Source organism: Harmonia axyridis, chromosome 4 (assembly GCF_914767665.1).
Source record: "Harmonia axyridis chromosome 4, icHarAxyr1.1, whole genome shotgun sequence".
Classification (NCBI taxonomy): domain Eukaryota; kingdom Metazoa; phylum Arthropoda; class Insecta; order Coleoptera; family Coccinellidae; genus Harmonia; species Harmonia axyridis.
This window is the reverse complement of record NC_059504.1, coordinates 30,275,502-30,290,000: the sequence shown is the minus strand read 5'-3', so window position 1 is coordinate 30,290,000 and position 14,499 is coordinate 30,275,502. Positions and strand designations below refer to the sequence as shown.

Sequence of the window (14,499 nt, the reverse complement as noted above, 5' to 3'; positions counted from 1 at the left end):
AGGTTGGCAGCCTTTGAGGGATAACTTATATTCAGCCCCTATAACGAGAAGTAGACACCAGGGCGGTAGGGAGTCTCAGGCTGGCTCTCTTCGGAACCGTCAGGATGATTGGCCTGTAGGAGGTTTGTGTGGAGCGAGCGGCGCACCCCTCCGAGAAGGAACCGCAAGGCTAATTCCTGCAACCCAGCGAAGGGATAGCTCAATTAGTTTGAGCGAGCCCCCAGCTCGCTCCGCTATTGGGCCACAGTGGGATAGGCGAACGCGATGGACTTTGGATGAGAATTATTTATTAATGCGCGCACATTATATTGCTCAGTATCTTGCTGCACGGTCTGACAGGACATACAGACAGCTTCTACTGGAAACTTGGAGGGATATATACCCGACCAGACCAGCCTACGTCCAGCTGCTCTCCAATCGTGTGAGATGGATTCTTGCTAACCAGAAGCTGTCTCAGGCCGAACTTGAGATAATCAAGAATACTTGCTTTCCGACTGTTCAGCTTACTGTTGAACAGCCAGTCGAGGCTCGCAGGTCGTCGGTACGGGTGAGAAGGAGTGGTCTTTTTGTGGACAGGGTGCAGAATGATGAGGTGGAGAGAGCGTTTCTACGTAATCTGATGAGCTACTCAGGAATGACGCCAGAATGTAGACCAAGAATACCTAAGCTCGATTACTCGAGAGCGGTCCTTGAGAGACTTCAATCGCTGAACACAACGCTCCCGAAACATCTGAATAATGTGAAAACATTGGAGCAGGTGGTAAGTGTAGTATATGCCGGAGCCGCCACTATATGCGAGATGAATGGACAAAAGCTCCAACAACGGAATGCCCATCATCATACGATGGAGTCCTCAATCCCTCCTTGGAAAGCCCGGCTGCAAAGGGAGATAACAAGGTTAAGGAAAAAAATTGGTATTGTCCATACTTACCTGAGAAACCCCGCACCGTCAACTAGAGTGGTCAAAGCGGTCCGAAAGGTGGCCTCTGAATTCCGTATTAAACGCCGGGATCCCATGTTCGGGGAAAAGATTTCGCTCAGGTGTGACACTATGAAACAAAAAATAAAAGTGTTAGGGCTTCGTATTCGGCGCTACAATGAGAAGGTAAAGCGACACAACAACAACAGACTTTTTTTCAAGAACCAAAAACAGTTCTTCCGGAACCTCGAACAGAAAAAAGAACATGCGGAGGGCCATCTCGACTCTAAGACCGCCCACCAGTATTGGAGTAAGATCTGGTCCGAAAACGTTACCTACGACGATCAAGCGTACTGGATAGAAGAGGCACAGGAGACAATCCCACGAGCACAAATGCAGGACCTAAGAATTGAAGCGGCAGACATAACTGAAGCCCTGAAAGGTCTGAACAATTGGGCAGCTCCTGGTGCGGACGGACTCCACAATTACTGGTGGAAGCACCTCTCAAGTGTCCATGGACCATTGTCGGAAATCTTCCAGGCGGCACTCTCGGATCCCTCTGGTATACCTAACTTCTTTACGAAAGGGATAACGCATCTGATTAAAAAAAAGGGAGACAGTAGGAACCCTGAAAATTACAGGCCTATCACATACTTACCCTCCGTATATAAAATCTTTACATCAATTCTAGCTAAATATATAGGCGACCACCTCAGGCAGAATAACTTGATGGCTGAGGAACAGAGCGGATGCCGAATGAAGACAAAAGGAAGTAAGGAACTCTTAGTGGTCGATTATATCCTGACCAAGCAGGCCCGCAAAAGGCTGAGAAATATATCTGTAGCATGGGTTGATTATAGGAAGGCATTTGACTCCATCCCACATTCTTGGCTGCTGAGGGTGCTGAGGATGCTCGAAATAGCAGATAACATCATAACTGCTTTGGAGGGCCTCATGAAGACATGGAAAACATCACTTCAGATACGAGCCGGGGATCTTTTGGAGACGTCAGACGAGATCCGAATTCAACGGGGTATATTCCAAGGTGATTCGCTCAGCCCTGTCTGGTTTTGCCTTGCATTGAACCCCCTGAGCATGCTGCTCAATAACACAAAGTACGGCTATGTCATAGACAAACAACAGAATATAAGAACCAATCATAATTTGTACATGGATGACCTGAAAATATACGCCGCAAGTATGGAACAACTTGGCGCCAAACCGATAAGTACGGTCGTGTCAAGAAAGCGATAATTGGTGGAAAAGTGAGTGAATTTGAAAAGACGTGTGGAGAAGTGAGAGAAAGCTGGAATTCTCAGGTGGTGATAAAGGCAGTTGATGAGATATTTCATAGTAAGAATATAAAGAAGGAAAATATAGACTTAAAAGATTGAGGTTAAAATAAACTAAACAATAACAGAGATTGAAATCATAGGTTTTATGCAACTGAAGCGCTAGCGAGAGTATCGGGTCGGGACCTGAATCGAGTAGGGGACCGGCGGCGGCGCAACAGTGCTCTCGACGCACAGAGGTAGCGGAACGAGATTTGTGAATTCTGAAGAGAGTGTTGTAACTCGACATCTCTAATGAACAAGGGCGATTACAAAAGAAGTAGAAGTGAAGAAGAAGAGGAAGATATTTTCGCAAAGTCAAAAAAGGTAATAAGGTCACCCAACATCAAAAATAAGGGAAAAGATATGGAAGTCGAGAGTTTGAAGGCAATGTTTGAGAATATGATGGAGCAGATGAAATTGGAGATGCGAAGAAATACGGAGGAAGTAAAATTAGAGATGAATAAATTGAGGAAGGAAATGCAGGTTAGGGAAAGTCAGTGGGAAAATGAAAAGAGAGAACTAGAAAGTAGAATAAGGAATTTGGAGGATAAAGTAGACCGAGAAGAAAGACTGAAAAGGAAGAATAATATAGTTGTGAAAAAATTAAAAACAAGTGATGGAAATGAAAGGGAAAAGATCGAAAAATTCATCAATGAGGAGCTGAAGATAAAGGTAAACATAGCTAAGGCATATAAAATAAATCGAGGAAAGGAAAATGAAATGATAGTTGCTGAAGTTGAAAGCTGGGAACAGAAACAGAATATAATGAGAAAGAAACAAATGTTAAAGGGAAAAGATATCTTTATTGATAACGATCTGACAGCGAAGGAGAGGAAGATACAAAATCAGATTGTGGAAATAAGCAAGGAGGAGAAGAAAAGAGGGAAGAATGTGAGGGTTGGACACAGAAAATTGTTCATAGAAGAGAAGGTTTTTGTATGGGATGAAAGAGAACAAGGTGTAAAGGAACAAGAAGTTCTGAAGAAATCTGACCTGGGTCAGAGTTCAAAAAACCAATAGGGATAGATAAAGGACGGCTGATTATTAAGATGGAGACAAAGCGAGGAAAGGAATATGAGTATAGGAAAACACAAATGGAAGAAATGAGTAAGGAAACTAGAGAAGTAAAAGAGAAAAAAGGGAGAGATAACTGGAAGTTGGCAACCTGGAATGTGAGAGGTATAAAAGGCAGAGAGGACGAGCTAATACAGGAATTGGAGAGGTATGATATATAAAAATATTAACGGTGACAGAAACAAAGAAGAAAGGAATAGGAGAGCAAGTGATGAGGGGTGATCATTTAATGATTTACGGAGGAGTGAAATATGAACAACATGGAGCGGCAGGCGTGGGATGCATAATTGACAAGAATTGGAGAAAATATGTGGAACACTGGCAGGTATGTTCGGAGAGACTATTGAAGGTACGTCTGAGGAGAGAAAAATCCGAGTTGTGGAACATAATAGTAGCATATGGACCAAATGAAGACGCAAAGGTGGAGGATAAGAACAAATTTTGGGAAGAATTGAACATGGTAACAGAGGAATGCAGGGGAAAAATCGTGGTGTGTGGAGATTTTAATAGCAGGGTTGGAATAGGAGGAGGAAGAGATGGGATCGTCGGTAAATATGGAGAAACAAAGAAAACGAACAACGGAGAAAGACTTATTGAGTACTGCAGGATGAATAATATGATAGTTTCGAATACATTCTTTGAGCATAAAGATGTACATAGGTACACAAGGCATGGACATAACGTTGACGATAGATCAATAATAGATTACTTCTTAGTAGAAAGAGATAATAGAAGGGACATCGCAGATGTAAGAGTGCACAGGGGAGCGGAAATAGGAAGTGACCATTATATGCTTGTAGCAAAGATAATGAGTGAAGGAAAAGAGAAGGTCGAACATAGGCAACTTAATGAAGGATATGAAAATATAAAAAGCTATAAACTGAGAGAAATGAGTGTAGCAGAAGAATACAGGAAAGATGTAGAAGAGAATATGACTAGGGTGGAAATAGGAGTTGAGGAGGGAGTGGAGGAAGTATGGGGAAGGTTCAAGAATATACTAATGGAATCAGCAAAAAGAGTGTGTGGTAGTGTTAAAATTGGGAGAAACAGAAGGGGCACAGCCTGGTGGAATGACAACTTGAAGAGACAAATTAAAATGAAGAAAATATTGTGGAAGAAATATCTAAAGAATAGAAATGCATGTAATTATCGGAAATATAAAGAACAAAGGAAGAGAGTTAAGCAAGTAACACTGGAAGAAAAGGAGAAAACATGGAGAGATTTTGGAGAGAGAATGGAGAAAAATTACACGGAAAATAGAAAGCTTTTTTACAGAGTCATGAAAAATATGAGGAAGGGGGAGAAGGTTGACAATACATCGATCAAGTGTAAAAGAAACAGATTGCTTGTGGGAGAGAAGGAAATAATGGAAAGATGGAAGGAACACTTCATTGAATTACTGAAGGGAAATGAAGTCAAAAAAGTAGATACACAAAAAAAAGATAAGCGATGAGAGGACGAAGGGGAAGACTTGATAAGCATTGAAGAGGTTAAGGTAGCTCTCAGAAGAGTCAAGAATGGAAAAGCTGCAGGATACGATAGAATTACACCGGAAATGATGAAGAACATGGGAGAAAAAGGTATAAATGTATTCAGGGAAATATGTCAGAAAGCATGGAATTCGAAAGAAATACCACAAGATTGGAAAATGGCGATGATAGTACCAGCTTACAAGAATGGGGACAGAAAGAAATGTGATAATTATAGAGGTATAAACTTGCTATGTACAGCTCTCAAAGTATACGAAGCGATATTGGAGAGTAGACTAAAAATAAGCACAGAGGACACACTAGATAAAGCTCAGAGTGGGTTTATGAGAGGGAGAAGTATACAAGACCACATTTTCACTCTGAAACAGACCATTCATAAGATGAAAAGAAGTGGAAGAAAGGCTTATTTTGTATTTATAGATCTGGTGAAAGCTTTTGACAGGGTTAGTAGATCGAAAATGTGGGATATATTGAAAACAAGAGGGATAAACAGAAATTTGGTGGAGTCTATTAAAAGTGTTTATTGTGAAAGCTTGAACTGTGTTATTGTCAGAAATATGAAGTCGGAGTTATTTGAGACAAAGGAGGGACTGAGGCAGGGTGGAGTGCTGAGTCCGACATTGTTTATACTGTTTTTGGATGAGATAATCAGAGAAGCAAAGGAGAGAACAGAGAAGCTTACAATTGGTTTTAAGAACTTAAGAAGAGTTGTAATATCAGAATGTGCCTTTGCGGATGACATCGTATTGATGGCAGGAACAAGGAGGAGTATACAGGGAAATTTGGATATATGGAATGGAATACTGAGAAAATATGGGATGGAAATAAATAGAAGAAAGACAAAAGTGATGGAAGTGAACGATGAACGGGAGGATGATTGGAGATTGGAAATTGAGGGAGAGGAAGTTGAAAAGGTGAAATGTTTCAGATATTTAGGAGTGAACATAGAAAATACGGGAAGCCAAGAAAGGGAGATTAACGAGAGAATTGAAAAAGCCGGCAGATTATACCACACAATTAATAGGAAATTCCTAAGAAGAACTGAAGTCGAAGAGAAAACTAAAATGACCGTGTTTAAGTCGATATTCAGACCTGTTCTGTCGTATGGATGTGAAACTTGGAACACAACAAGGAGAATGAGGAGTAAACTACAGGCAGTAGAAATGAAATTTTTGAGAGGAGTGAAGGGGGTTACAAGGATGGACAGAAGGAGAAATGACGACATAAGAGGTGAATTGGGGATAAAATCATTGGAAAGGTTTGTGGGTGAGAGGCAGTTGGGATGGTGGGGACACTTACATCGTATGGAGGAGGAGAGACCAATCAAACAAATATGGGAGGCAAAAGTCGAGAAAAAGGCAAAAAGGGGGAGACCGCAACAAACATGGGAGGATATGGTAGAGGAGGAAATAAAGAAAAGAGGGAAAAGCGTCAGGGAAGCTGAGATGATGACATCAAATAGGACAGAATGGAAGAAATTCATTGAATCAAATTAGAATTATTCTTAAGTTATTGTTAAGTTGGAAAATGTAGATAATGAAACCCATACACCGAAAGGTATCAAATGGGATACAGATTATATATATATAAGTATGGAACAACTGAGAAGATTACTTGAGATTGTAGCAGCATTTAGCGAATCAATAAATATGCAATTGGGAATTGAAAAGTGTGCAGTGCTTGAGGTAAAAAGGGGAAAAATTCAAGAAACGCAACACCAGACCCTAATTAATAATGTCACAATACCGGCTCTAGACGATGATGGCACCTACAAGTATTTGGGAATCAACCAAGCTTTGGAGATTAGAACCTCGGAGATGAAAAAGATGTTTAAGGATAAACTATATGCCAGACCAAGACTCCTGATGAAAACAGGACTCAATTCCAAAGCATTTTTTACCGCTGTTAACATCTGGGCGATTCCTAGTATGATGTACTCGTTTGGTGTGCTGACCTGGTCGAGAACAGAGCTCCGCGAGATGGATAGAGCGGTAAGAGCTACGCTCACGAGATATGGAGTCCACCATCCGCATTCATCTAACATCAGACTATATCTTAAGAGACAACAGGGAGGAAGAGGATTACTCAACTTGGAGGCTGCACATGACAAACATATTGATTCCTTAAGGGGTTATTTTCATGAAAGTGACTCACCTTTTTTGCAGGCTATCTGCCGGGCCGACGAAAACTGTTCGGCTCTTGGACTGTCTAATCGGGCTGATCGGCTCTCCGGGCGCTCGAGTGATGAGTTGATCGAAGAATGGAAGTCCAAGGCTCTTCATGGTAGATATGCTTCTCTCCTGAAAAGTGAACATGTTAATGAGGTCGAATCACTGTCATACTTACGTGCTGGATACCTTTTACCGGAAACAGAGGGGAGGCTGATAGCAATACAGGACCAGGTGATGCCTACTAGAATGTACCTGAAACATATAGCCAAACAAGATATCCCCTCTGACCGATGCAGAAGGTGCTTTCAGGCTCCCGAGTCTATTCAGCACTTGACGTCATCATGTTCGGTTATGGCTCCCAGGGACTATATGGACAGACACAATGCGATGGCCAAGATATATCATCAATCACTCAATATCTTTGAACGGTACGAATACATTATTCAGTGAACCTGATATTTTATATAAGGTGTGTGAATAAGCCTTTCCCGTTTTTTTTTCAAATTTTGAGCCTTTATTGTGAAGAAATGGTTACAAATGAATTATTGAAAGTATTGGCCATCGCTAGCTACAACTTTTCCCCATCTTTCTGGCAACATACGAATCCCGTTGCGAAAAAATTCGACCGGTTTGGCCTCTATCCAGTCATCCACCCATTTTTTGGCTTCCTCGTAGGAATGGAAGTGCTGGTCAGCCAGGCCATGCGTCATCGATCTGAAGAGATGGTAATCAGACGGAGCAATGTCTGGACTATACGGCGGGTGGTATAGGACTTCCCATTTGAGCGTTTCTAAGTATGTTTTCACCGGCTGTGCAACATGTGGGCGAGCATTGTCATGTTGCAAAATAACTTTGTCGTGCCTGTCGGAGTATTGTGGCCGTTTTTCTCGCAGTGCGCGGCTCAAACGCATCAATTGTCGTCGATAGACCTCGCCTGTGATCCTTTCAGTCGGTTTCAGAAGCTCATAGTAAACCACACCTAGCTGGTTCCACCATATACAGAGCATGAGCTTGGCGCCATGAATATTTGGCTTGGCCGTCGATGATGATGCATGGCCGGGTAGTCCCCATGATTTTCTTCGCTTCTGATTATCGTAACGGATCCACTTTTCATCGCCAGTCACGATACGATGCAGAAAACCCTTTCTTTTATGTCGCTGAAGCAGCTGTTCGCAAGTGAAAAAACGCCGTTCGACGTCTCTCAGCTTCAGTTCTTACGGCACCCAATTCCTTGCTTTTGGATCATTCCCATGGCTTTCAAACGCTTGGAAATGGTTGTTCGGTCAACTCCCAATGCTTCAGCAAGTTCTTCTTGCGTTTGACACGAATCTTCATCAAGCAAAGTCGCCAATTCTTGATCTTCAAAGATTTGCGGCCGCCCGGAACGCTCCTTGTCTTCCACGTCGAAATCGCCACTTTTGAAGCGTCGAAACCATCCGCGAACACTTGAATCATCGACACAACCTTCTCCATAAGCTTCCTGAAGCAACCGATGCACCTCGGCAGCAGATTTCTTCAAATTGAACCAATAAAGTGAAACTTCCCGCAAATGACGTCGACTCGGCTCAAATTTCGACATTTTCACGATTTCAAAAATTTATGATGCGAAAAAATTTCAACTAATGTGTTAGTGTGGAATTGTTGACAGATGAATAAGCTTTGATTATGACATATGTAACCATTAAATACTCGCACAGTATTGGTGGCGCCATCTCTTACAAAAAACGGGAAAGACTTATTCACACACCTGATAATTAACCATTAATTTCATACATTATTGTACATAGGTCCCAGAAGATTTCACTGAAACATCAGAGATTCGATAATATAATTCCTATTATTCAATAATTAAATAATGTCACAACAATACAAAACTGTGAAAACATAATCATTCCCGCGCAAACAAAATGCTTAGGGGGTCTCAAACTGCTTCGGTTGACCGTGTATGTATCAAGAAGAGACCGAATGTCAGGTATTCTTTCTTTCTACACAGTCGCTAACACCGTGAGCCGTAGGTCGTGTATAGTATCATGACTGAAGTTTCCTATCGGCTGGCGGACCAAATGTTGATAGTGTTAAGTTAAAAAACTGATATGAATGCGTTAAAAGTTATCTTCGTCTGGGCAAATTGGGTTATACCTGCCAACGCTTGAAGTGTCCCCCTGCATATCGGCCTTTCTTCGAGATGTTACGTCACCACTTAAGGCCGATGTGTTAGAATGGAGACACGTCAATATTATTCATAACACTAACTATTGCTTCTTTTCCTAAAACGTTCATATACAGAGTGTCCATCAATTTTTCAGAATAGGCCGTCAAACGTTTTGTTAATTCTCTGCATGATATTTTCCGGAAAATACGAAAATATTCAAGCGCCATAACTTTCGAGCCACAGAATAATTATTATGGTTTGATATTCTGTTACGTAACCTTCAAGTCCTAATAAATATTTATGACATAATTCAAACGTAGTGTTAATAAACCTTTTTGGTATATACGGAACATATTTCTAAGATAATAATAAAAAAATGTTTTTATCAATTAATCGTGAAGAATAGGAACATGTTTCATTTCGAGTAGAACAAATTCACATGAAACTCCGATTGTTTGAATACATAGGGTGTCCCTTAACAATGGTTCCAAATTGATATAGAATATTCCCATTGAAAAATAAATAAGACTTTTTTAATGTTTTTTCCTCAAAAACCATTCGTTGCAGAGAATAATATAATTTATAAGTAATTTCTATTGGTTAATTGTGAAATTTCCATAATTTTTCAATCATCTTCTAAACGGTTAGTTTTTCCGGATCCGAATAAATATATATTTTTTACCGAAAATTGAATAAAGAAAGCGAAATTTTTCTGATTTTACCAGTGGCTTGAAAAATAGAGAAGAAAAGGAACCATGATGTCCTTCTTGTGAGCCACTGGTGGCATCTGAAAGTGTGATTATTTGTTCAAAATGAAGCACCTTTTGAACACAAACGTACTTTCAAATTCAATTGAAAAATTTTGAGAATTGTGAAAGTAATGTGTAAAATTACTTTCAATTTTTTATATCCTCTGCAATGATCGATTTCTGGAAACAAAATTAGGAGTCTCATTTATTTTTCAAGGAATTTTTTTTTTCTGAATTTGGCACCATAGTTTACGGACAGTTACGTACTGGGTGTCCTAAATTCGATGCTCACTGAAAATATCTCGAGACTCATAAGACTTGAAAAAATCTTCAAGGACCTCCGTCCCTGATTTCTACTTTCGAAATAATCAGATGATATCAGAAAACTGATCATAGATATCTTGCTTCGTTCTGAAGTTAATGTTACAAATATTTCGCAATATTTTGGTTTCTGTTGGAGATATTAAAAACATTCTAAAATATTTTTTTCAGTAATTTTTATGGTTTATATGATACTGGTAACAGATCATATGATACTGGTAACAGATCATATGATACTGGTAACAGATCATATGATGCTGATAACATATCATAGAAATTAATTAATTTTAGAGACACAGAGCAAAGTTGATGTTTCTGAATGGGACACCTCATATTTTTCAACGCAGTTTTTTGTCCGCAGATTTGTCTTGAAGAATCCAGTTATTTTTCGAAAAATGTCATCCGTTTCAAAGATATTGAGTTTTTTGTTTTCACTGTTTTGATAGAACACCTTTTATATGAATAACTTTTACTTATTTTGAGATTTAATTCATTTTGTGTTGTTTCAGTGATATTATGGTTCATATTTTATGCATGAAACATCATAGAAATTAATAACTGTTTCAGAGATATAGAGGATAGTAGGTCTTTTTCAAATGAATACCCTACATAAGACTTGACTAAAACTATACAATGAACAAAATATGAATTCGATCTCGAAATAAATGAAATATACTGAAATATATTCAATCGAAAAAATTAAGTTATCCATTTCAAACATGGGACACCGTTCTGATGGGACACCTTATTCAAGGTGAGTCCATAGTGCTCGATCGGTCGATAACTCCTGTTAATTTTGGACTAGGAAAATTATTCAAACTTTGACGGAATCGACAGCACTCATCGCATAAGCTTAAATTATTTTTGACTCTATAGGACGGTCTGCAAGTGGTGAAACACGATACCTCCTTATTTTTCAAATGGGAATGCCAATTTTTATATAATACCCCATTTGCAATCATTCATCTATAGTACTTTTTGACAAAGGTCATTTTCTTCGAAAAATTTCATGGTTTTGATGGTTTCAATTGAATATCATCTTGGAAAGCGTTCGACTTAATTGAAGGATTAATTTTTTTTTGAATTCCCAAAAAATATTTAAGTCTTCTACAAATTTATGGGCGCCCTATATATTTGTCATTCATTTCGTGTTCTGTACTGATATTTGGACAAAATGAAATGGAGACCACTTGAACAAACAGAAATATAGTCAGAATTCTCTTAGGGAGTTTGAAATGACTGCATATTTTCAGCTGAAAATGTGTCATCAATACTTATCGCTCATATGATCTGCTCAGATGTCTGCAAACTTTTTTAATAATTGCAGTTCGAATTGAAAAAAGATTCAAGACATCTGAGCAGTTCACATAAGCGATAAATAATTTCGATGACACTTTTTCAGCTGAAAATATGAAGTCATTGCGAACTCCCTAAGATAATTGTGTTTGTTTCTGTTAGTTCAAGTGGTCTATTTTGCTGATTTCTTTGATTTGGCTTATCTTCAATTGATATTATTATTTGGTGTGATATAGAGTTAAGTAATCTTATACCTTGAAATTGTATGCGGGAAAAGCATACTGCCAGTCCCAGTACAAAACATGAAATGCGAAGCATTTTGAAAATATTTCATTTTAGGCACAAATTGTCCAAATAAAATTTGAATACTACTCACTAGGCTAAAATTTCATGAACTATATTTCTGTTTGTTCACATGGTCTCCATTTCATTTTGCCTGAATATGTTTTAAATATTTCGATGATTTCTTTGATTTGTTCCAAAATTTACCGGAATTATCGACCGATCGAGCATTTTTGACTCACCCTGTAAATATTTTTCATTTATTTCGAGATTCAATATACTTTGTACCCATCGTGTTATTGTTATTATGTAATATATAGGGTTTTCCCATTTAATTAAAAATGAAATATTGTTAAATAAATGAAGGAGTGTAGGTATTTTTAAAATAGGACACCCTATATGACTGGATTACAATTTTACGATGAACACGAAATGAATTACATCTCCAAATGAATGACATATATAGGGTGTCCCATGAAAAAATTCAGACGAAAATTTCAATTTCTTCCAAACAGTTGACATTTTTGGAAAAACGATAACGGAATAATTTTCGACAAATCTGGGGCTAAAGAACTGCGTTTTTAAATGGAAATTTTTAGGAAACACCAACTTTTTCTATGTACTCTACTATGTACAAAACGATAATTAATTTCTATGATTTGTTATGAGTATCATATAATAAATCATCAAACCTCCTGAAAAATACGTTCCAGAATTTTTTGAATATCTCGAACACAAACCAAGATATACCGAAATATTCAAAACAATTATTTTTCAGAAACGCCCTGTAACTCGAGAATCGAGATATCTATGATTCTTGAATATTTTTCTCTGTCTTATAGTTTTCGAGATGCTTTCAGTGAAGATCAAATTTAGGACACCTCGTAGATATATGATAGAACTTAAAATTATTAATGATTAAAAAGTAAAATAACTTATTTCCGCTTTATATATTTATTTTCACAACAATTGTTTCGTCATGATAACATGACTTCGTCAGGTGAGCATGGTAACTACCATGCTCACCTGACGAAGTCATGTTATCATGACGAAACAATTGTTGTGACTTCGTCAGGTGAGCATGGTAACTACCATGCTCACCTGACATATATGTCATATGTCTTGTCATATATGTATTAAGCCCACTTTCATCTACCACCATCAAATTTCCTTGATGACGAATGAATTTTATTTTCTGTTAATTTCTCGTATGTAATCTTTGATGTCCTCCAACCACTACGTGATATAAAGGAAATATTCTAGAAATAACATATGAGCTGGAAAAAAAACGAAATAATAGAAAAACTATACCTTTGTATAGGGTGGGTACTCTGTTAAACATGCCCGCCGCTAACTATTTTAGCGCCGCGTTCAATAAGTACGAATTAGTAGTCCTAGTACCAATTTTATTCGTTGTTTAAAAAATTGTTAAAGACAAATGTGGTGACAACATTATTTGATTGTTTTTGAAAAATAATCTTGATACATAAACTTGGTGATAAATGGATAACGGAATTTTAAGATTTGATTCTTTTGAAATTGGAATTCAAGCAATTCGATGAAGATGTTCTAATAAAAACTGATGTTTTCGATACAATTATTGGGCTCAAATTTGTAGTAACTTGTTAGAAATATTTTCATCTTCAACACCCTGTAAATCAGAAGAGAAAAGATTTAGCACCTATATTTGCATTAAATTCATTTTAATTGTCATTCGTCTTCTAGAGAAAAATCAATTCTTCAAAAAAGAAGAGGAGGTTCTTGGGGAACACCAAGTGAGAAGGAATCTTCTTCCCATACAATTTACTTATTGAAAATTACAACAAAGCAATGGAAATTGAATTCAACAATCCCAAATTTTCCCCAAAAAAACATACACGAATATTGGTTATATATGAGAAATTATATTGAAGCTTTTTAACGATATCTACAATCTGCCGTGTGTTATTCGAAATCGTTTAGTACCTGTCCAAGTTATGATATTTTACGTTTTCCCTACATTTATTTTCAGTAGGTACTTCCGTTCGTTGTTGAAAACATAATCCTCTTCAGTAGGCTAATGTAACATCTCAATTTTCATGGAAAATATTTCTTGAGAAAATGTAACACAACTTTTCCTTAAAAAAAAAATCACCGATTTCACTTTTGGTCTCAAACAAATTGGCATGCCATCCGTAATGATGATATCCATTCTTGCAATTATAAATTAACAATAACAAAATCCAAGACAAACATCTATTGACTCACATCTACAGGTTTTCAAAGAGTCGTAAACATTCGGCGAATCGAGTGTGTTTTATTTCATAAAATCAATTCAACATTCAATCTCCTCAATTTGAGCTCTACCAATAATTTTTTTTTGCGCAAAGCCTACCACAATTTTATGCAGATGTATGAACACTCAATATTTTTCTTTTTTATGGAAAAGAATGGTACGTCTTGAAGGATTTCATTTATATTATTGATTCTGAAAAAAAGTGATATTTCTTCTTATAAAGATAAAGCACTTCAATACATATCTTTCAAAAAGTGTTAGTTTTCGGTTATTAGATATGAACTTCTATTAATTTCGGTCAATTTCACTTTTATGATGTATTTGAACATGTACATTCAGAAGTTAGAAATTCCCAATAAAAACCTTCTGGTAGAAACTCATTTCAAATACACTTATCGGAAAAACAGCTCAAACTGCGCTAGTAAGACTATCAAGC

General features: G+C 37.7%; 1 protein-coding gene across 1 annotated transcript; it reads left to right on the top strand.

Moving 5' to 3' along the window:
- Positions 1-3,302: 3,302 nt before the first annotated feature.
- On the top strand, positions 3,303-4,780 carry LOC123678663. Its single transcript, XM_045615800.1, has 2 exons — positions 3,303-3,432; positions 3,507-4,780. Exons 1-2 carry the CDS (start codon positions 3,303-3,305, stop codon positions 4,778-4,780), a joined length of 1,404 nt encoding a protein of 467 aa, XP_045471756.1.
- Positions 4,781-14,499: the final 9,719 nt, after the last annotated feature.

What these genes read in the sequence shown, in the direction of transcription:
- LOC123678663 (XM_045615800.1), top strand. Translation starts at nt 3,303, where the DNA reads ATGGAGACAAAGCGAGGAAAGGAATATGAGTATAGGAAAACACAAATG. An exon ending in GGCAACCTGGAATGTGAGAG is followed by an intron (nt 3,433 to 3,506) that starts GTATAAAAGGCA and finishes TAACGGTGACAG; the next exon opens with AAACAAAGAAGAAAGGAATA.